General features: G+C 43.0%; 1 protein-coding gene and 1 long non-coding RNA gene across 6 annotated transcripts in view; one reads left to right on the forward strand and one right to left on the reverse strand.

The window, feature by feature from the left end:
* Positions 1–906: 906 nt before the first annotated feature.
* Positions 907–16,141, reverse strand: LOC147651184 (uncharacterized). Of its 2 annotated transcripts, none has more exons than XR_015274424.1 (3): positions 13,657–15,897; positions 11,068–11,213; positions 907–1,081 (listed from the first exon to the last, which is right to left on the reverse strand). It is a non-coding gene; the product is annotated as an uncharacterized LOC147651184 (long non-coding RNA). The 2 variants fall into 2 exon arrangements; XR_015274425.1 differs by lacking the exon at positions 907–1,081 and adding an exon at positions 9,447–9,792 and having other exon boundaries at positions 13,657–16,141.
* The window catches only part of LOC147651185 (uncharacterized), a 32,962-nt gene continuing 25,874 nt past the window's right edge, over positions 15,527–22,614 (forward strand). For 2 of the 4 annotated variants that reach the window (XM_086843683.1, XM_086843682.1), the window contains exons 1-3: positions 15,527–16,070; positions 19,043–19,079; positions 19,721–19,854. In XM_086843683.1, the coding sequence (XP_086699809.1) occupies positions 15,642–16,070; positions 19,043–19,079; positions 19,721–19,854 (600 nt within the window). In that variant the 5' untranslated portion in view covers positions 15,527–15,641. The remainder of the gene's footprint in view (positions 16,071–19,042; positions 19,080–19,720; positions 19,855–22,614) is intronic. The other 2 variants (XR_015274423.1, XR_015274422.1) reach the window with 2 other exon arrangements.

The following is a 22,614-nucleotide window of genomic DNA, read 5'->3' on the forward strand; positions in this document are numbered from 1 at the left end:
CTGCTTTTCCTGTATGTTTTGATCTGCTAAATTTTTGATCAGTTTTATATGTGTACTCTCACCTAACCATGCCATTTACAAATATATTAACATCAACCCATCTGTGAATCTCCTTTGACCTTTACTCCCTGCTTCAGCACAACCTACTGTTATCTGACCTTCAGCCCACTTAGTTCTTGCTTTGTCCGTTGTTGCTGATGCTGGAGACAGGCTGTGCTGGTTTCGCATTAATTGATTAATTATTAATTGATTAATTATTTGGTGCATTGGCTGGGAACTACACCACTAGACTGCCATGCACCACAACAAACCAAGTTCGTGCAGCAACAGCCGAGGTTTATTGTTGTGCGTCTCCTTTTATAGCGGCCTCACATTTCCCGTGCTAACACACACGAGTGGTTGGGATCGTAGCTCCACCCAGCTCACTGGTCAATGATATGGGTGCATTCATGGTTCAGTGGGACAGGCTGGGGTCCCCTGTTTGAGTTTGAATCCAGCCTATCATTATCATACCCGGGGACTTCACCTCTGTTCCCTAACGAGCCATGCTGGTCGGGTTGGTGTCTGTTAGGGCCGATTTTATCTGTGCAGCTACACACCGGCTGTAGCTGTCACAGTCCGTGTCTTCATCATCCTGACTATGAAGTTACCATCTGCTAGGGCCACGTGGGTTGCACACTTGCTGAGGCACAAAATACATGTGTGCATCCAAGGAAGGAAAAATTACTGTCAGAGACAACAGAATTAAGGAGAGGCTCCTTTTAGGAGTCTAATCAGTCATTATTACCGATGTGTGCTTTGAGGATTAATATCTAAAGATGCAAATATCAGACCATTAGTTTTTGGAAATTAACTACAGGATAAAGTTCACTTTATATCCAGCTTTAACTGAATTAATGTCAGTACCTTTGCTCACATCTAGAGATGAAGACTGAAGAGAAATCAAGCACACAAATGGGGATTGGGAGACATGGCTTCTGTAAAAGTGCGTTTAGTGCCCATTAGCATCTTCGTTCTATGTTCAGAGCTGTGGATTTCTAAGCATTTCTCCTCCATACAGACCTTGCCTCAGTTACAAGCCCTGCTCAAATATAAATGCAGTGTTACTCCCACAACCTGGAAGGCAACAGAAAGCAATCAAGGCAGCAAATGCACAGCAAGAAGGAAAGTGAAGCTAAATTGCACGTACTTCCAGAGTTTAAAAAATACTCACACCTGTGGGTCCATTAGCCATTGTTTTCCCTGAGTACCAAATGCAATAATACCATGTGAAGTGAGGAGGGCCTGTGCCTGTTTTCTCACCCCATCACACAGTGTGTAGTACAATGCAGTAAGCTTGCTATGAGTGAAATATAGCATATCAAATACCATAACAGCAGAGGATTTCTTTAAAGGAAGATTCCTTGTGTCTTCCTTTCAATGCTGTGCTGTTTTCCCTGCTCTGTGTATGAAATGTTGTGTGCCACTGCTGTCTCTAGAACAGCCAGAGACTGGTACTAGAGGCTAAACAGGAAGAAAATGAAGTGCTATGTTGGTGCTGCCAGAGCTGTCCAGTTCCCCTACAGAGTGTGTCTGAGCAACCTCCTGGCAAGGCAGGGAGGAAAGAAAGCCTATCCTTGCTAGTAAGTTCCTCACACTCACTGGTAACACCAGTTCCACGTTCCATTACACCACAAGTAACAGCAAATCCTGACTCTGCACGCTACAGCAGCAGCAGCCTGACAACCTGAGCTGCTTGGGTACAGCTTAGAACAGAGAGTGCTGAACACCTGGACCCGGAAAAACATCTTTCAGGTTTTTGTAAATGATCACTTGGTTTTTACCATTGCTCTACCAAACCTTTCAAAAAGCAATCTGCTAAGAACCATTGTTCCACTATACTGTGCTCCTCTATCAGATTTTACAGCGTAGGTTACAGCAGGGGTAGCAGCCACACAGACAGCACCGAGGGAATACAGCCCTCTGTCAGGCTGAATCCTGAGATGCCAACAAAGGTGAAGGCCTTAGGAAGTGTGCTTGTTAAACCCCCTCATTTTCACATGCAGTGCTGAATTGTTTGTTAAGCTCCCACAACAAACACAAAAGACAAAAGGAAATAACCACAGGACAAACAGCCACCTGCTGCTTTTGAGATGGCAGAAATTAGGTACCTTTTATATTAAGATCTTTTGTTTCATGAAATAATTCTCTTGTTCTAGTTAAACAATCCACACCTGGCAAGGGTTCATTCCCTTTGTTCCCCAATGCTTCAGAGGGTTCACAGAGATGAGAAAAAACACACTGCTAATGTTTCATTTCACCCCTCCTCCGATGCATGTTGTGAATGACTAAAAGTCAAACACACCCCTATTGGGATTAGAAATGATAAATTATTATAATCCTCCAACTGCTAGGCAGAATGCTTAGCAAGAGCATAAATGAAAGGCTGGTACTTTAGCACAACAGCGACTGTGAACAGAAAAGGGATGGAGAGTTGTGGACACAGTTACGGAGGAGAACATGCCACAGTTGAGAGTCATGCTGTGAAGAAAGAAGTAAAAAGCCACATGTCACCTGGAAGAAATGCCTGTGCTTTGAAGGACTTAGAGGGCAACACATGGTTCCCTTTATCATCAAAATTTGTGAAGCAATAGGAGGAAAGTAAAAAGGGAGAAAGAGAGCCACAAAGTTATAGTTCCAACAGGCATTACACCACATGAACAACAATTCTTTTATAACAATTGCAGTATTTTTGTTATTTCACTTTTTTCTGCTCCTGCCACATAATAGACATGTGTCATCTACATATGACATTTCACTAATGCCAGAGTATTGTCTCAGCTTCATGTGCTTAATGAATCATTATAAAATTTGAAGTGAAGGTTTATTCACAGGAACTAGAAATGATTCCCCTGTTTGCTCTGGAAGAAGTAGGGGACATGCAATCACCCTTGCACAGCCTCTAACCGTTTTTGCTCTGAAGAACAATGCACTGCCAAACTTTTTTTTCTCCTCTAAATCCCTTCTGGAGCCTGCACTCAATAAGCAGATACTCCACACACTTAAGGGTGCTCATTTAGCACAGCAAAACCACAGGGTCATTTGGTCTGTTCCTGGAGAAATACTTCCCTGTCAAGTCCTTTGGAAAAGCCTGGAAATGTCCTAGGCTGGCAACACCACACCTTTGAAGTTCTGCTGCTGCTAAAGGTGCAGTAGAAACCCTGTGAGTGTTTCCAAGGAGAAAAAGGAACTGGAATAGCCCATGCTATGGTTGCCTCTGTAGAGTACTTCAAAATAAAAACCTGCAGAAGTGGCTACTGAAACCTCACTGCGTATTTCACTGCTGAACTGAGGCAGATTTAGAAACCATTTGTACCCTGTCAAGCAGTTGCCAACATTCATGCTCAGAAGGGTTCCTTTTGCATGGGCTGAAAAGTTAGTTCTTCCATTTACATGAAAGTTTAGCCTCTGGAGAAATGGATGCCAGCAACAGAAGTCTCCCAGGAAACTAATGTGCTGGCAGCCTTCTTATTTCTTCCAGGGCAGAAAGATTTTGCAAACCTGTCAGCAATGAACTGTGCTTACTACCTGTCTTCCAGGGGGTTGGTATTTTGAAGCCTGTTACACTCAGCCGAATACATCTGACACTGATGCTCTAAAGCTGTTAGTGGAGCTTACTGACATCTATTTCAGTGTTTCCTCCTTTGCTGAGCATGGATCCTACACCGGTTTTCACAGCTCCAAAACTCTCAAAGGTTGACAAAGGTTTGCTGGCTCTGATGTGCGAGGTGGCCCCAGCTGATCTGAAAGCTGACATTCCTCAGTGCCATCTCCTCCTGCCTTGGGTAATAGATCAAACCAACCAAACTTATTCCTAGTTATGCTCTTCACTGTACCCAACAGCAATCAGGGGAGTTTTTTCTTCTTGCTCATGTCAAGAATTTGTCCACCAGAGAGAAACTCTCAGTGACAGCCGGCACTGCTGATGAGATGCAATTCTAATATTGCCCCTGGGCAGACCCATGTTTTGTTGTGGTCCCTAAATAGGGGTTTGGCTGAACAATTTAATTCATTTTTGCTGGAGCCCGAACCAGAAACATGCTTCCACAGTCTTCAATTCAAAAACCTTTATGTAAGTAGGACCTAATTTTTCAGCACTGTGAACTTTAGCTTGAGGCTAAATGAATGCTTGATGAATGAATTTTGGTTCTGTGGTCCTGCCTTTCCTCTGGATAACGTAGATTAGTAGTCCTTGAAACAATTTATCAGATAAAATTTCAAAGGGGATTAATTGTACTCATGGGTTATTTCAGACACCTCATATTCCACTGCACAAACTATATGCAGTTTGGAAAACTGATACTGTTTGCCTTGATAATTAAATGTTGCAAAATCTGTTTAATTTTCAAATTTTAAAATTTAATGAGGCAATAAGTAATAAAGTGGACTGGGCAGTTTCCTCTTTGCTCCTCCTTCCCAAATGTCAGCTCTGTTTATCAGCCATTCCTGTAACAAGAATACTGTGAGAATCCAGTGTAAATAATACACTCCAGATCTGTGCAGACCAGGCAAAACAGAGCAAATATCTGGCAGAGACAGAAGTGACAACTGTTCAGTTTCATTGCAGAAGAAATACTACCCTGTGCCTTACAGGTAATAGCCTCAGCTAAAGGTTTGCTGTCAGCTCAGCCCAGAACAACATCTAAAATCATTAAGTGCTAGACCTGACAGGCAATGAGAAATCAGATAGACAGGGCCTAATGCAATGAAAGGATTTGTGTGTTCTGTATTTGAATTTTTTTCTCTGTGAACTTTAATTCTAGAAATAATTTAATTAAAAAATAATCAAGTAAAAGATAAGACATTCCCATGCTGGAATAATGAAGTTAAACAAGGCTAACGTGCATTACAAAGTACATATGAAGGGGTAGCAGGATGCAGTTCTAACAACTGCTTTGGAGTGCTGTGAGGGAAATAAGCAAAAGCAGGAACGCCCATGTTTTCAATTCATCTCAACAATGGGTCCAGAAATGGTTCTTAAAAAGCAAAGACCAGTTAGTGGCCTGCTGAAGCCTTATTATCTCCTTTGCAAGCACCATCCCCACTGGGACTAAATCCACAGACATTGTACATAGACCAAAAAACTGGATTTTTTTCCTATGGGAAATTCTGGTATTTTGTTAGAGCTTTGTTCAGAATTAGAACAAGAAGAAATTTAGAAATACCCAGAATTAAGGACATTTTGGAAGGAAAATAAAAAAATGTAGAGAAGAAAACAGTTTGGGTTTGTTTGGGTTTTTTTTTCCATGAATGAAACAGAACAGTTGATTGCTCCCAGCTCTGGAGGATTTTTCTGTTTTTTTATTCTGAGGGACTTCACAAGTCCTTGAAGTCATCAGTGGGATCCTGCACAGAGAAGGACAAACCCTTAAACCTTTTGAGGGTCTCTGTCAAGATTACAATAAGCCACCTCACACTGAAGCCAGGGGGCCCAAAACTTCTCCCTTCTAGACCCCATACCTGAGAACCAACAAGGCCTGAGGATCCCAAAGCTCTCAGACCACACGTGGAGCCTGAACTTGAACTGAGTCCCTTGGCTCCCCAGCACTAACAAGGCAGCAAGAAACCACACAGCTCTCCACTAGAAACTCACAAAAGTGTCAGTAATAGGTTGTCAAACAGCCAGGTTTCCTCAAACATTTTGGTTTTGACATAAGTGACATTTTCCAGCAGACTCTCTCTTCTAGGGGGGAAAGAACCCCCAAGCTTGGAAAGTTCCCATACAAATGTACTTGTGATACACACCTACAGAAATAGCACTGCATTTAAAGCCATTTCAAGCTTGATTTATATGAACCTTACAAAAAAAGAAGTACAAACGCATGTGCTGAGTGTCTAATAGCACGCAATATCCTCCTAGGGAAAAGCACCTCCGAGTGTGGCGTATCTACGTAACATTCCTGTATCACAATCTGTACATGTCTGGCTCTTAGTCACCAAAATAACACCTTGATATTTCATTTTTGTGACAGCTAATTAGAGCATGCTACCTTCCTTTGTGGCAACATTCTCATGCACAGCTTGACATTACAGCGCACACAGATTGCCCAGAGAAATGCAAGTTTTTTCTTTTTTTTTTGGTGTGATAATTGATCTGAACTTGCCTGCATTCATTTCCCTCAAGATGTTTCAGATTAAATGAATGAATCTCAGAGCTGCAGTAGAGTGGGTATTAAAAGGATTATGCTTACCACAAGAGACCCAGTACTTCTGAATCCACAGTCACTTTTACACACTCTCTACCTGCTCTTCAAAATACGATGTCTCCTCACTAAATGTCAGCAGGTTGTGGAGTTCTGCTGAGTTTAGAGATGCTCTGACATATTTTGCTCAGGTAGTCTGCATACCAAGAACTGCTAAGGTTAATGACCTAATGAGAACAGCAAAAGAACAGAAACTGAACCTTTGCAGGCAGAATTTCACTAACAGAATTACTGAAATGATGATGAACTTTGCTCTCTTCCAGTTTTATATATGCCTACATCCTAGGAAGGTGCAATCTCCTCACAGAATTGCAACTTGTCATTTAGCAGCAATGTCTTTACACCTAACGATGGCTAGGACAACCCTTTGCCATCTTTAGGAGGCGGAATCACTGTCTTAGTCACACTAAAATGATTTCTAAAAATGTAGGATGAAACTAGCAATTACAACCACTGAAGGAAAGGTCACGAAGCAGCAAGTGCCACAGGTCAGCAGCATATAGAGCTTTGCCAGCATTTGAAGGGAGGAGATAGTGGCATTAAAGCAAAGTCACCAGCAGCAGATGCAATATCTGTAGCTCTCCCCAGAGAATCAGAATTATGCTCTTTGTCATGGATACCCCTTCCTGCTCAACTGGATCCTTGGGGAGCAGAACAGTCCTACAAATGGGCCTCGGCTCCTTAATTTCCCATCTAACAGTCCCTGCCACAGACTCAGCTTCCCTCGCTCAGCAGGGTCCCCCTCCAGATCCAGAATGGATCCCACAGAGCAGATCACCTCCTCCAGCTCCCTGGTCAAAGCACCTCAATGCTCAGGGCCTTCCCTGGTGGACAGAATGTCCCAAACATCTCCACAGCTCCCCTACAGCACCTGCACTTCAGCTGTGAGTCCTTGAGTCCCCCAGCAGCAGCAAAGCAGCAAGAAACCAGATGGTCACTCCCCATTAGGATACAAGCAATCTCCTTTGGTTCCTTCCAGAACTGGAACTTTAAGTTTGAAGATTTTGTATTCATGTTAAAAGTTCTCCTTATTCTGGGGTTGGACCCGAAGTTGTTTCTCAGAAGCTAGACACAGAAGCAAACAAAACAGTCAAAATAAGGATTTTACCAAACTTTTCTCCTTAAACCACCCATGAACCAGACAGTTAGTGTTGGGCTACACCAGAGACGAAAAGGAAGACCAGTAAATTGGCAGTGCACATCAAATGAGAGACTGCAGAGAACACCTAGTCACTACTCTAAATGTATGCATTAGATGATATTTTATAGAGCAGGAAAGGAAAGTGTTTCCTCACCAGCAGTAAAGAAGCAGTCATATCAGATAGCAGGAATTACAGGCACCCAGGCATTCTCAAACTGACTTTCCCTGTTTGTGTGCCAGAAATAAGAGGGGGGTGGGGGGGGAAGTAACTTGCACATATGCTGCCTCCCTGCCTACATCTCCAGTGAAATGAAAAGTCATCCTGTAGCCACATTTTCCAGGGAATGATGACTTAGATATGTCATCCCATTCTTCCTACACACACATGCACATACAGAAATCACCACAGCTCCCCAGTTGTGGCTGCTGAATGATGCCATCTTTGTGTTTAACCATCCAGTTCCACACAGGACCACTCTGACCTGATGGTGCATCCCTCTTACCTGCATTTCAGTGGCTTACCTGGGGAATTTCATGTGGGAAGACAGCACCTTCTTCAAAGTGTATGGCAACTCTGCACAATACTTAGAGCTGGAAAGAGACCACCTCTGGATCATACTAAATCTGTAGGTGCACCACTCATAACACACAGAGCACAGCAAAAATAGGGGCAGGCATAAAGCCAATACACACACTCTTGCTAAGGGCATCATCAGACCAGCACTTGCCTCTAGCACTCAGTGCCTAGAGACTCCACCTCTCACCTTGTCCCCTGAACATGCTGTAACTCCTCTGCTCTAGCAGCAGAAACAAAGGGAACATCCATGAGATAATGAGAAGATTGATAGAGATGAGGAACTCTCCCAAACAGCTTTAAAATGCTGCCTTAACATTAATGTGTTTTAACTTCCCTATCCCCCTTTTTGAAGGGAGAATCGCTAGGGCCACAAAATCAGCACCTGTGTGTGGGTTGGGGGAACTTCAAGTGAGAGAAACAGATTGCTCTTTAAAGCTCTTTTACATAACATGGCCACAGAATCCCTCAATGGCTCTTCAAAACACTTCAACCAGAAAAACACATCGGATGACTGAGCATCACAGAGGGAACAAAGCACAGCTCTATTCTCAGTGTGACGTCTGTGAAACTTTTTAGATACAAGTGGGATGGGAAACTCTCGTGCTTGTGCTGTGCAGGAAATAAATAAGAATACCATGGGAAGCACTCCATTAAGGAATCAAGAGTATCCAGCACCTTCCCATCCTTCAGTGAGTATGGGCCAGGATAGACAGCTGACTTTGGAACACAGAAGGTGAGAGAGTGGGCATTTCTGCAACAGATTTTTTTTTTAATGGGGTTGACACAAGAGGCAACCTTTAAAACATACAAGCATTAAAAAAATACTGCCCATGTTGCCACAACAAGGTAACGTTGAACTGTTTTTCAAGGCTTTTTTTTTAAAAAAAAAAAATAAATGATGTATTGGGGGAACCACACAAAGAATGCTTTAGCAACCATAGCAACAAAAAAGCTGGCATTTAAAAGCTACTTGGATTTTTCCCTTTGCTTTTCAGAAAAGCTTGAATCTTTTAACAGAAAAATGGCATGTTCAGAAAGGCATTTAAGTAGTTTTTGAGTAAATATCCTCTGTTTATAATAAAGCTCTCCCCTGTGGCTCCTTGCCCACAAGGAACCTGAACTAAGCAAATTTACCTGTAGGTCACCCCTTGCAATTATCTGACTTCTTAAAACATGAGCGAGTTGCTATTTTCAGTGAAGCACTGGATTTCCTGCTCTCTTCTGCTTTTTCAGGACAAGCTCCCTACTAGTGCTAAGTTCAATCTGTTGGCTCAGCAGAGAGCAGGGCTGGAAAAACAAAGAACAGGGCTGGAAAAACCCATTTCAAGGAATTGAAACAGACTGCACTATCAAATCAGAACAAGATTCAAAATTGCTCCATTTGAAGTTCTGGAAAAATGTAATTTAGCTCTAGGGTGAGCGTCAATAAAAGCACTCCACTATGACTTCACACCTTATGTCAAAGCTTTACTATTCTTGCTGCAGGTAAGTTAGAAGGAGAAATTTATTGCCTTTTCACACTGACAAATATGTAACTTGTGTGAGTTGTGAGGGTGTGCTAGCCTTGGAAAAATAAAGCACCTAAAACCTGGAAACTAACACATTCCCCAAAAGCCACCCGTGCCAGGTCCCTTTGCTGTCCAAGTGTTCTCCACAGGCAGAGCTGCAGCCAGCAGAGGCCTGGGCTTGGGAGGAGCTCTGTTTACCCAGGTGGGACAGGCTCTCTTGCACCACTTCAGGAAGGAACTGGCACGTTCATTAGCTGCTCTTTTGGGAGTTGCAGATGGCATCCCTCCAGCAAAACACCGTTTTCAAGTACTGACATGAAAACCCTGGAGACAAAATATATACACAGAACACACCTAATATCAATAGCTCTGCTTCAACTGGACCCTCCTTCCAGGAACAGACACTGATCCCACAGGGCACCACATCAGGCACAAAACCAGCTCACTGTCCCTTTGCAATGGACACACAGGCATACTTGGAGACAAACAGGAAAAAAAACCCCAAAACAACTCCCACTGTGACAAAACAGGTCATTATTTTTCATTTAATAACAAAATACTTCACAGATGGTGCTGCCATCACCTGTGGAGAAAGGGAGCAAAGCATTCTCACTGTGGATAGCATAAACTGATCACCACGGGATGGTTGGGAACTTCCCTTTCTCAGAACACCTACTCCAGCCTCATCTCCAAGAGCATTTCAATTTCGTGTCTGTGCTGCAGGGCTGGCAGTAGAGCCAATGCACTGGGGAGGAGATGAGACATTTCTGGGGTAGCACAGCTCTCATTAAAACACCAGATGCCTCGCTCACTGTGAGAGAAAAGCTGCGTCATTTGGCTGCTTTAACTCAGTCTTTGTGTGAGACGATGGCAAGAAATATGCTCTAAACTCAGCTTGACTTTGAATCTTCATAGAGTCATATAATCATTGGGGCTGGAAAAGGCCTCTAAGATCATCCAGCCCAACCACTAACCCAGCACTGCCAAGCTCACCCCTAAATTGTATCCCCAAGTACCACAGCTACGTGTCCTTTAAACCCCTCCAGGGATGGTTACCCCACCAGTGCCCTGGCAATCTCTTCCAATGCCTGAACACCCTCTCAGTGAAGAAATTTTTCCCAGTATCCAATCCAATAAACTTCCCTTGCAGCAACCTGAGGCCGTCTCCTTTGTGCTGTTAATTAGGAGCAGAGACCAAACCCCACCTTGCTACAGCCTATTTTCAGGCAGTTGTAGGGAGCAAGAATGTCCCACTAAGCCCCATTTTCTCCAGGCTGAAGAACCCCATCATTCTTGCAGTACTCAAGGCATGGCAGGTGTATTAAGGCTAAAAAGTCAGATGCACATTTTTGAATTTTCAAGATGCTGAACTGCTTATCTAAACTGTAACCTCCTGAGAGATTAAATCCCAGTACAACAACAGAGGTGAACGTTCTTTAAGCTTGATTTCTTTTCTCCCTCCAGTTTCTCAATTCACCTCACTGGTTTCTCACGCTTTTCTCATGAGCTGTGGCCAATGCTCCTCCTTCTGCAAGCAACCCTTCAACTCCAGTTAGTGTCTATCCTCACACCCCAAGCAAACAAGCCAGTCCCACCTACCTCTTGCAGAAGCAGCCTGTTCTCCGACATCCTTAGGCAAGTAGCCACCATCCTCCAGTATCCACTCCAGGCTGTTGCCAAGGAAAGCAGTGCAGAGTCCTAGGCCAGGAAGGCTGCAGCTGCCTGATCCAGAAGTTTATCTCCTGCTGAAGGGAGACACCAGGCAGAATCATCTGGCAGGATCTTGCAGATCCTGGCTACTGCATCAGTCTCACACCTTTATTGGGGCATCATCAGCTGATGTTTTTCACTGAACTGTGGCAAGTTCCTGGCAGCTCCTGCTGCACCAAGTACTTGAGCACAGCTTGCTCTCTCCAGGGAAAATGTGGCAGAACACCTGGAAGCATCCCAGGCCAGCCCTGAAATCAGGGCATTACCACTTAGGCTCCTTCATCAGTGGTTGTGAAGGAGACATTGGATGTAACCTCCAGTATGAATGGATCCAATTCCTCTGTTCTTTTAGGAAGTACACAACACATTAGAACTCCTGTCTCTTCAGAATTCAGGGTGGGAAGGGAGAACAATTTTGCTTTGTAAAGGACAGCTTATTGTATTTTGTGGGTCTGACCCAACAATTGGAATAGCATGAGGCAGGTCTGACATTTTGAGGTACAGCCAATAAGTAATTACTTCTGTTTATGCAGAATTTAGGTAGCAGAAAATTGGCCCTTGCTCAGACAAACCCCCTCAGACTAATAGTGTTAGTGAGCACTGGCATGCCACACCATGTCATTCCCCAAAGGAACTGCCTGTATCCTGGCAGAGACCTGACATCACATACAGGTCTAGGGCTGGTCTGGAAGTGGAAGGGAAAGCTGAAGAAAAAAAAATAGACTTGACCAGTTATACAGATAAATGAAGACATTTCATATAAACCTTGGTCAAAGCAGGTAATGAGAACAAAATGACAGCAAAAATACTCCTGAAGGATAGCAGCATGGCTTGTGTGGTCTTCAGAAATATGATCATGTAAATGAAATAAATTGTCCAGTATGTTGGCAATTTAAACAAAAAGTCTTGGTTTAAGAAATACTGTCAAATGTTGCAACAGTGTACAATAATGCTGTCCTCCAGGCAAAACAAAGGCAGAATATTTTTTTATTTTTCTGCTTTAATTAATTCTTAGGAAAGAAATGTCCACATCAAACTAGGTCAAGATGACAAATCACAGTAAATAAAGCCTGCTATGTTGGTTCATCAAAATTAGGCTCTGCAATATGCTCTTGGTCTAATTGGGATTCCACAGCACCCAGAAAACCTGGCTGGACAGCCCATGTTAACCTGTGAGAGCAGGGCACCAGAAAAAATTCATCATGCCTGGATTTTGGAAGCTGCAGTGGTGCTTGCAGAATCAGCCAATTTAGTGTTCTCCTTCCAGGGGAGAAGTAAAGCGTTCCCACAAACCACACTGAGGTGTTGTTAACACTGAACAAAAGTACAATGGTACTCTGGAGCAGGAAAGGGTGATTTCACAGCACTTGCAGATGAAAGACAACACGCCCCATAACACAGTATAAAAATATCCCCAAGCCTCCTGCTTCACAAAGTGATTCAATGAAGAGCTATAAATAAGCAGGAGAGAGTCAGATGTTACAGTGAAATAACTTGGTGACTTAATGACACATTAAGCTGATTTGGATAGTTAAGAATCAGTATGTTCCTGTACCAGTAAGATAAATAAGCATATAAAGAAATATATAAGCCTTTCTGTGGCTCTTGACAAGGTAAACAGGAGAAGACTTTTCTATATACGCTGATGAGATTATAAAAATGTGACCAGATGTCTTCTATGCTTCATAATAGCCCATGAACTCTCGAGACATCTGCAGAAAATGCTTTCAGGATATCATTTTGATATGCTGCCTTCTGCTTCCCTTCACTAACGTTGTTTCCCTTAACAGTGGACACAGAGATTGACTTCAAGCAGCTGTTCAACCCAGAGCAATCCGATTCTCTTCATTTTAACAGGATAAGGAGGCTACAATAACTGTATTAAGCGGAGGGCCCTGGAGGAATAGTTTCTTGCTTAAATAGTACTTGCACTGGCAATCAAAATCAATACAAAGTCAAAAATGTAGAACCTCCCTCTGCCAAAAAATGCCTGTATTTCCAGGTTTGCTACACAGCATCTTTAAAAGCTGATTTATCAACCTTCTCTTTAGTGCTCAGTGGCACAACTTAACCATCAGCATCAGTTTTGTCTTACTTCACTTTATAATCCATATGAAGCTGGCAATAAAGCAATGGATGATTTAAGGATTGGCTCAATGTGCTGTTTCTGATCCACTTGAACCAACTGCTGAGCCACTGGACCTATAACCAGGAGAAACTGGGCCACACATTACCTGAACAAGGGCTGTTAAAAAAAGCAATTGGTATTGGTGGCCCACTGACCATCTGCTGGATGAGTAATGCTACTTTATTTTTAATTTAATTTCAAATTACTACAAAAGAAAAAAAAAAAAAAGGAAGCTGAAAAGTATGAGAATAAAATACGTCTGACATACAATAAAAAAAAGGTTACATAAATGCATGTTTCAAAGTTAGAAAAGGACACACATTACCTTGTGGTGAAAGAATTTCACGTACCTGATCTCCAGATCTGCCAGGGAGGCAGCACCACTGGTTCCAGTGAACCAAACCTGGTGCTGCTGCTGGCCTCCAAGGCGAGCTCTGGGGATTTCACTCCTCCTGCACAGAGGTCCTGGGGCTGTGCAGGACCTTCAGCGAGAGCCTCCTTGCACCTCTTTTTGCATCAACTTCACAAAGACCCAAGCGAGGAAAGGTGTTTGGCAATTCATGTGCCAGACAGATGGGTGGGAGGAACAGCACTTGGAATGTTGAATAGTGTGAATGAAGCATTTGGGGATGGATTTAAAACGCTCTATAGTGAGCATGGTGTACTGACAAAAATCACTGGAGCTAGGAAATCTGATTATCCATTAAGAGAGCAGCCAATTAGTTAGGATTTTACCCTGGTTTTGGCTCTAGGCTTGCCTCTGTAGCTTTTCAGCAGACACCATTCCTACTAAAAGTCAGTCATATTTACACCATAGTTGAAAAATGCATTGGCAACTTACTAAGACTAATTTTTAAAAGAACTGACAGAGTAAAATTTAATGAAGAGACAGGGGAGTAGAGTGTGAACATTATTTAGATGTTTGTGGAGGAGTAAATCTGCCTTTAACTCTCAAAAAGGCAAGATAACTTTGCAGCTAAGGATTAATACAATTTCTCTAATTAATTTTATTTTCTATGTGTGTCTGCATGCAGAGGAGAGAAATGGGAGATGGAAACAGGGAGACCTGTAACCAAGAGACAAACTGAATGTTGGCATTCTGCATTTTTAGTGGGATGTCTGAGATAAAATTATTTTCATTCGTCTGTCTTGCTTGGGTTCAAATCAACAACCAAGGGATGAAGATATCTCTAAGTGCATATTCTGTGAATTTTCATAAACAATCTTTGTACTTGGGATCTGTTGAGTCTTACTTAGTTGTTCTCTCTTATTTTATTGTATGGACTACCATAACATAGATTTAGTTTTCATTAAGGGTTCTTAAAACAAATCTGCCTTGACTGAAGAAAGCTTCCCTATAAATTTCATGTTTCTACACTGCTTTTGGTTATCACTCTCTATATTCTTTTCAACTTTCTGTCCATTAAAAATGCACAGATACACACAACCAAAAGCAGCACTTTTCACAATTGGCAGCACATGCACAGTTCAAGTAGCTCTTCCCTAAAATTTCTATTTCTGCAAGATCATTTGAGTTATGTCAGAGAAACCTTCAAGGCAGCGACACCAGATCTAGATGATGACACTACGTCACTGACATCTATTCTGGACATGCTGCTGTGTCATCACTGCCAGTGATATGGAGATAAATGTGGAAATCATTGGAATTGTCACATTTTTATTCTTTTTTTAACCACCCAATTTATTTTTTCCCCCCAGTGACCTCTGCGTGACCTTGCACAAGCTGTTTTCTCTCTTTTACTTCTCTACTTTTACTTGGAATTTATCATCTTTTAGGAGGGGCCTGTCTGTGAATAGGCACAGCACATACCACTGTGGATCTCTCATTTCAAAGTACTGACAGCAAACGATGACAAAGGTCTCAGAAATTAGAGAAGATGTGGTACAAGAGAAGTTTTGCATTGCCTCTTTAGGTCCACGACAACATAATAACTTTTCTCAGGTTTAGAGCCGGAACAATGCATGCCCAAGAGTGCTTTACAGCTTATCCACGCACGATGCAGTGTTTTGCACTTACGTTTCTGTTTTATCCACGTTTAATAAGGGGGTAGTGGTGAAAATCGAGAGAAAAAGAGCACAACAGCACAACCGGAAAGGAAAAGATCCTGCAGGAGATTTTTAACCCGCCAGGGTGAGCACCCCGAAGGGAGGGGACCCCGACACTGCGCTCCGGAGCCCCGCTCACTGAGGGACAAGGGACACAGCCCCGGGTGTGCCAGGCGGTGCCACAGCAGGGCTGGCAACCCGAGCCAAACAGCCCGAGAGGGGCCAGAGGAGCCCTGGGGGGAGCGGCAGGGAACGGAGGGAACGAGGGATGGGAGGGAAGGCAGGGAAGGCAGGGACGGGAGGGAAGGGAGGTGTCCCGGCCCAGAACAAGCCCCCAGAGCGGCACAGGGCCGGGAAGCACAGCCGGGCCGAGCTCTCGCCGACGCGACTGCACGGACAGGGCAAACAACCCAAACTGAGCAAAAAGCAGCTCACAGCAAACGGGGACGGGCAGAGGGGCCGGGCCGGAGGAGCCGCTCCCCGGCACTTGTTCCCTCAGCCCCCGGGAGCCGAGGGGACAGCTCTCCCCCCTCACCTCGGGGTCCTCCAGGGGCGCTCCCCTCAGGCGGAGGTGCCTGGAGCAGCCGCGTCCCTCACACAACCCCCATTCCCCACGAGCGCTAAGATCCACCCTACAATCCCACAGGCTGGTGGTAGAGTTGATAATGCACCCAATGAGCCAAGGAGCAGTTCTCAGGTGAGGGGATGAGCTCCATGAGCCTGGCAGCCCTGAGCCTCTCCCCCTCCGGGTTGAGGGTGGCCGGGGCTGTGTCCGCTCCACCCTCCTGGCAGGGACAGGGGTGCCTCATGCCGGGTGTTTTGGGGTGCTGGCGTTGTGCTAGCAAGAGTGATCTGGACTCGAGCTCCCCAGAGGGGGACATGGCCACCTGCCCAGCCCAGAGAGGGCCTTGGGCCATCTTCCTGGGCATTGTCTGGCCCCATGTCCCGCCCCTGTCCCCTGGGGTTGGCCACCATGAGGGGACAACACTTGCCATGGCCTTTCCCTCCACATGTGGGCCAGGTCCAGGAGGGAGAAACGTTCTCTGCTGTGGAAACAGTACAAAACCACATGGAAGGTCCTAATCAGGCACCTTTTTGAAGGGTGTGACAAAGCCAGTCCATTTTCTAATCTATATTCAAGCTCTGAATGATCATTAAAAACAACCTCTTTCTTCTCCACTTGACTCAAATAGACCAAACTCTCTAGACAGGATTTTTATATATAGCAGACTCAAACCATATTGCTGTGAAGCTCCCATAGGGTCTGTACACTTGCTCTATTTAAGTACCTTTTAAGTATTCAGTCTTTATTGATGTATTTGTGAAATTTTGTGTGAAAAAGAGTTCAGCAAGCCTAGTCCTGGAAATCAGAGCTTACTAAGTATTTTTTCACTATCATTTTCCGCTCCTGTTTCCTCAACTCACCTTCCTTTCCCCTGTTCTTTGCCTTGCCTAATGCTTTTGCCACTGCTCACTGTAGTGCCTATCTTCTTTCTCTGTGTTCATCATCTCTTATCTTCTAAAAGAAGGAAAATGCCACATGATGCAACTGTCTAATAAGGTACTTCAAATAAATTATTTTATTCCATGTGGGAATAAATCAATGCAACAGATGCTGGGGTTTCTGACCTCTTTACAGGGCTTATCTTTGCCTTTGGTAGCAAATGAGAGAGGGTTTATTGCTGAAGGAGCAAAAGATAAACCAATATTATTTAGTTTTCACTTTGCTGCTGGCTGTTGATTAGTGCATCTGGAAGAAGATGACAAGCAGGATCAAAGGGGTTTGGGCACATGCATCTGCCTTAATACGGACGTGGGCTTGGTCCAGCTGTCTGGCATTAGAATAACCCTTGGTATAAATAGCTTGAATTAAATATCTAAGTAAAACGTGGGTCTTGCACATAGTAGGACTGCTTAAAAGGAAATGTCTGAGGGAAGGCATTAGGAGAGGAAGAGAACATGGCTGTAAGGAAGGTTAAAGCTTGCTAGAGAAAAACCTGATAAAATAAATTCCCCCATCTTCTCCCCAGCTGCACGCACAGATGTTTGCCAACCCCAGTGGAACAGGACAGATTACAAAGGAATTTCTTCCAGAGGAAGGATGTGCACAAATGTATTTTAAAATGAATTGGTGGCTATTGAATTCACATCATTATACTATATGTACTGCTTGTTTCTTCCTTAGTGGGTGGCTCTTGGGGCTCATACTCACATTAGGTCCCAGACAGGAAAAAAACCAACTCCTTAACTGGAGAACTGTGTCATCTGTTTTTTTCATTGATCAATTAGTCATCATGCACAAAGGCCATAAAGTCCTACAGGCACCACATCCCAATTTCCCATGGATAGTCTCTCTTTGATGAAAGCACAGAAATTATCAAATTCTTCTTTATACAATAAAGCATGGGTTAAAGATGAACCCACGCCTTTACCTCAGCTCATGAGTTAAATGTACTCATAACTTCCTCTTGAGTGGAATAATAAATTTGTTCCTCTGTATAATTTGTACTGCAAGCAAGATAAGAAAGAAAAGCTAAAGTCTAGTAGAGAAGCAAACCCAATATAAAGTAGTCTTAAGAGAAAATATTTACCCTTCAATAACACAAAGAATTTCATATTTTTCTCTATATTGTGAATTTTCCTGTCAGATTGTGAATTTTCCTTCATGTGCAATAATATAAGGTGTCAATAACAGGAATAAAATCTGAGAATGTTTTTGCCTTGTGACTTTTCTCTGGTGCTGGAGTATAACCTCCCTTTTGCTCCATCAATGACATTTTACAACTTCCTGCTTAGTTTCCTCAGACCAAGTCTAGTTTTTTCTCTATCCAGGACAAACAAATGAATAAGATGATTTTGTGCAGTTTGCTTCCTTCTCTTATTATAATCTACTGCTCTTTTTCATTTTATTCCTTCTATTTCCCTCCAGGATAGAGAAGAGTTTGGGGCAAACACTGTATGGAATTTGGTGGTGATGAATTGAAGGAAGAGGTTGAAAGTGGGAGGGGGGAAAACACCTCTTTTTTTGTTGCTTATGGGAGGGAATATTTCACCTGCCTTATACTTGCTGGGCATACTCCAGGATATTGCTCAGGAGCCTGAGGTTGAAGATTGCTGTCAAAAGTTGGTGGTGCTCTCCCTCCTGAATGACTTTGTTCATGTCTAGACCTCCCTTCAAAGGCAGGTGCTAAATATTGATAACAGGCAGGAGGAAAACTCTTGGAGTGGAACTGAAAAAGAGATCTACAGTGATTATTTTAATAAGAGGATATTGTAAAGGTAGAATGATTAGCAAAAAGTTAATGAATATCTGTTGATAATCGAACAACGAATGTGAGAAGAAAAAAATGTTCTGGAAGACAGCTTGGATGCTGTCTAGAAAGCTCAACATGCTAAATGAAAATGGAAATGTCTACAAATCAAAAGGGATATCAAAACCAGGTTGGGGTTTTGCAATGGTTCAGGAAAATGTGCCCTGCATGGGGTGGAATGAGAATGCTGGGAACCCTGGATCCATTGTTACAACAAGTTCAGAGCATCAAGTGAAATCCTGGAGGCAGATGAAATATACACCATGCATGAATGATTCCAGTATTCTCCTTTATGAGTTTGCAAGTTTTTTTTACTTTCCTTGTACCTTTGTCTTTTCTATTTTGTTTTCTGAGACAGGTTGTTTTAGACAGAGATGGGCCACCAGTTCACTCAGGTATCTTGACTCTTTAATTCTTCTCTCATGGGACTCTTTGAGTTGTGCTTTTTTTGGTATTTTTTTAAAGCCTTTCTTTTCTTTTGCACCGTTTAATTATGATTCTTTCTATTTACTGATTTGCCTTCTTTCTAAACTTTATGCCTATTGATTTTTGAAGATAACCATTATAGACATGTACTCATTTCCGTGTGCCATGAAGTCATTTGGGAGTTCACAAAAGAACATTTGCCCGAGTAACGAGGGCTGACAGTTCACTGACCTTTGCTCATGTGACAACACAAAGCACTGTCTTATACCATCACTAAAGTGAAGCACCTTGAAATCAATTATTATATCACTGCTTTGTTTTGATCTCAGTAAACAATGAATTAAGTCCTCTTATATCTAACTCAGAGTCTGTAATTCAGCCACTTTCACATTTTCTGCAGCCTCGTGCCCCAAGTCTGGTTCCCCAGAAATGCTGGCAGAAATACTCTTTAGTTTTTCCTAGAATAAGTCCCAGTTGTGTTGAGGATTACAAGCTCAGGTATCCACGAAAGAGTGCCCATTGTAGCTGGCCAGTATGAAATACTCTACATTGTTTTGTGCTTTTGGCTGTTTAAAGCGTGGCCTCGAGTGATTTCTGTGTCCTTTTTCAGGAGAACAAACACACACAGCAGTGAGCACGACTGTCTCTTCTTTTACCTTCTGTGAGATCCCACAGCCCTCTGCTGCCCAAGGAGGTGTGCCAGAAACAAACCCCGAGGGACTGCCTATAACAGGGGAGGCTCAGGTGTGCTAATTAACTTGTTCACTGAGAGGGATATTCTACTTGTTTTAGGGGCATTATTATTTTTATATTTAATACATTTTTTCCTTTTGAAATTGCTGTGTGAGCCAACCCTCTGGAGTCTGTTAGATGAATCAGATTTTCTCACAAAAGGACCTGAAGAAACTTGCAGGTACATACAGGTGTTTCTGCACAGCTCATTGGCTATACATGCAAAGAGAAATAGATAATAGTGCAAGACTCCTGCTGATCTGTCCACCTGCAAGTCAAACCTAATTTCTGAGGCAGAGTTGAGTACTGAATAATAGCAGGGCTGGAGATGGCTCCTGGCTGCCAGCATGGAAAAAAGGTAAAAGGAGAATCACCCTATAGGTGTGCTCTGCATTATCTTGGGGCCACCTCTTACTACAGTATCAGTAAAATAGTTTTGGGGACCAGTTTGGAATGTAGCTGTTTGCTGGGGCAAAGCAGGTGACATTGCCAGATAGGATTTTCAGCCCATACAGGTTTGAATCTTGCTGTTGTTGCACGTGCTGCCGGGTGTTTCTGTAAGGATGGATCCCATTTGTAGGTTCTGCTCTGCCCAAGGAGGAGTGATCAGGAGTTAGCAGGGAGCATCCAACAGGAGGGATCACATTCCTATTAGCGCATTTTTCTCTGGGCAAGTGTCAGCCTTGTGCTTTTGACTGTTCAGACAAAACAAGCTGCTACTCTTAGTTACTTGCCTGTCTGTGGATAGGAACATTATCTTGTGAGTAACATCAGAAAGTCAGTATTTACCAGTGCATTTACCCCTAAGAATTCCTGTTCTGCTTGTAAGAAAAGGTCAGGAAAGTTCCACTGTGTAGTGCATTAGCACATGCTGATGTTCTTAATTTGTGTTGATTTTAAAATTTTTTTATTTTTGAGATTTCACCCATGGCAAATGTAATTTCATCTTTGCATAGAAAAAAACTTAAGGCTCTGGGAGGTTAATGAACTTGTTTGTTCACACTGTTCTAATAGGTTACATGCCAGAGTAGGAGCCAAAAACATGAGTTCTCATTGTGGTTCTGACATGCAATGTGAGAGTGCTGTTCCCTGAGGTTCATTTTCCCAGACGGACAATGAACTATGGGGCTCTTCATCTGAGGTTAATTGGAGTCTCTGCACCTTTCCTTAAATTAAAGAAATGCCCTGAGGAAATTGATGCACCAAATGTGTCTCAAGAACTGTACATCCAATTTAAGGTGGAACTGAGAAAGACAAGTGCTAAACTGTGACCTCACCAGAGGAACACAGCAGGGCATACCCGTGTGTGCCTACCATGGATGCTTTCCAGGGAAAAGCAAAGCCACTGCCACTCTTAGAAGTTTCTAATTCTTTAAAGATCTGAGGTTGTTCACATGTTAGAGCCAGTAGGACCAGGATACTTCCTAGTTCTGCAGACCAAGTAACTCTGTAATGAAAAGTATTGATTTTGCAGCTAGAAAAGCCTACCCACTTCTGGCTGAGAAAACAAGAGGGCAAGCACCATAACAGTTTGTGAAATAGGATAAGGGAGCAGCCTCCTGCTGCCCCAGCACTTGCCTGAATCAACAAATAATGAATCTTATAAAAAAAGGCTTTTAGTTTTTAAAGGATAGCTCTGAAACTGAAGGGTTGTCTCAGGCATAATTCATCCCTTCCTGCTCCTGGGTGGAGAAACATCAGCAGAAACTCCTCTCCTTTTCTTCATGCCCTGTGGAGCATCCAGAACATTGTCTGCATGTACCTTAAAAAAGGGAATGGCAGCATGGTGTGGGAGCCACTGAGAACCCTGGGGCAAAACATGGGGTCCTGCTGTGAGAGACACCCTGTGTCCTTATCCCCTTGGGATCAGAGTACAATACCTGTGAGACCAAGGGAGGCACCCCCATAAGGACTGAATCTTCTGTCTTCTCTGGGGGTTTTCAGGTTCTAGGTGTTACCTTGGATCTGTGCTGCAGAGCCAAAAATGCACAAGAAAACACAGAGTAACTGCTGTGAGTGTACAGGACTCACATCTGGTGTAATCTCCGTTTGCTTGTTCTGGCAAATTCCTTTCATCCATATGTTGTTTTCTTGAAAACATGCAAGATGGCAAAGTAGTAGTCTGTCGTTGTAGGACATAATCCTGTAGGTGTAGGACATGGGTTTCTCTTCCTTTGGAATTCCTTGTTTCTTCTAAAGTTAACTCTGCGTCTCCTTGAGGACATAATAAATGCAAATAAAACCTGTCTTTTTCTTACACAAGCAGAAGTATTTTCAGTTTGCTCTTTTAGGATGGTGGTAGTTCATGTTGGGTTCCTGAGTTAATCATGACTTCACAGGCGTTCTTTCCAAAAAAAGACTGTTTATTTTCAGATGTAAAACTGAAGTGTAGGAAGACTTCCTACACTTAAGTCACAGTGCCTCTCTCAGTATCATAAGGAAAAACATCATTCTGGTAAGTCAGTGGTTGTATTTGGAGCTGTTCCATATTGGAACCCCTGGGACAAGGTAGGCTAATTGTATTCTTTTTTACCCAGAGTTTGGGTATAACCAGTTTTAGATGTTTCAAAGCCAAACCGATATACTGCTCATAACTAAAACCAAGCAACAAGAAGAATAAAAAACACCTAAAGAGGAAAGATTTAGATTTCCGATGGGAGAAGCACAAAATGTCATTAGGGCTAAGCAGAAGAGCCAGTTACTCAGTGCAATTAAAGATCTTCAGTCCAAGATATGAACTCCAGCACCACTATTAAAGAATGTCCTTGAGAC

This window comes from Cyanistes caeruleus, chromosome 10 (genome assembly GCF_971803275.1).
Source record: "Cyanistes caeruleus chromosome 10, bCyaCae1.hap1.1, whole genome shotgun sequence".
Lineage (NCBI taxonomy): Eukaryota > Metazoa > Chordata > Aves > Passeriformes > Paridae > Cyanistes > Cyanistes caeruleus.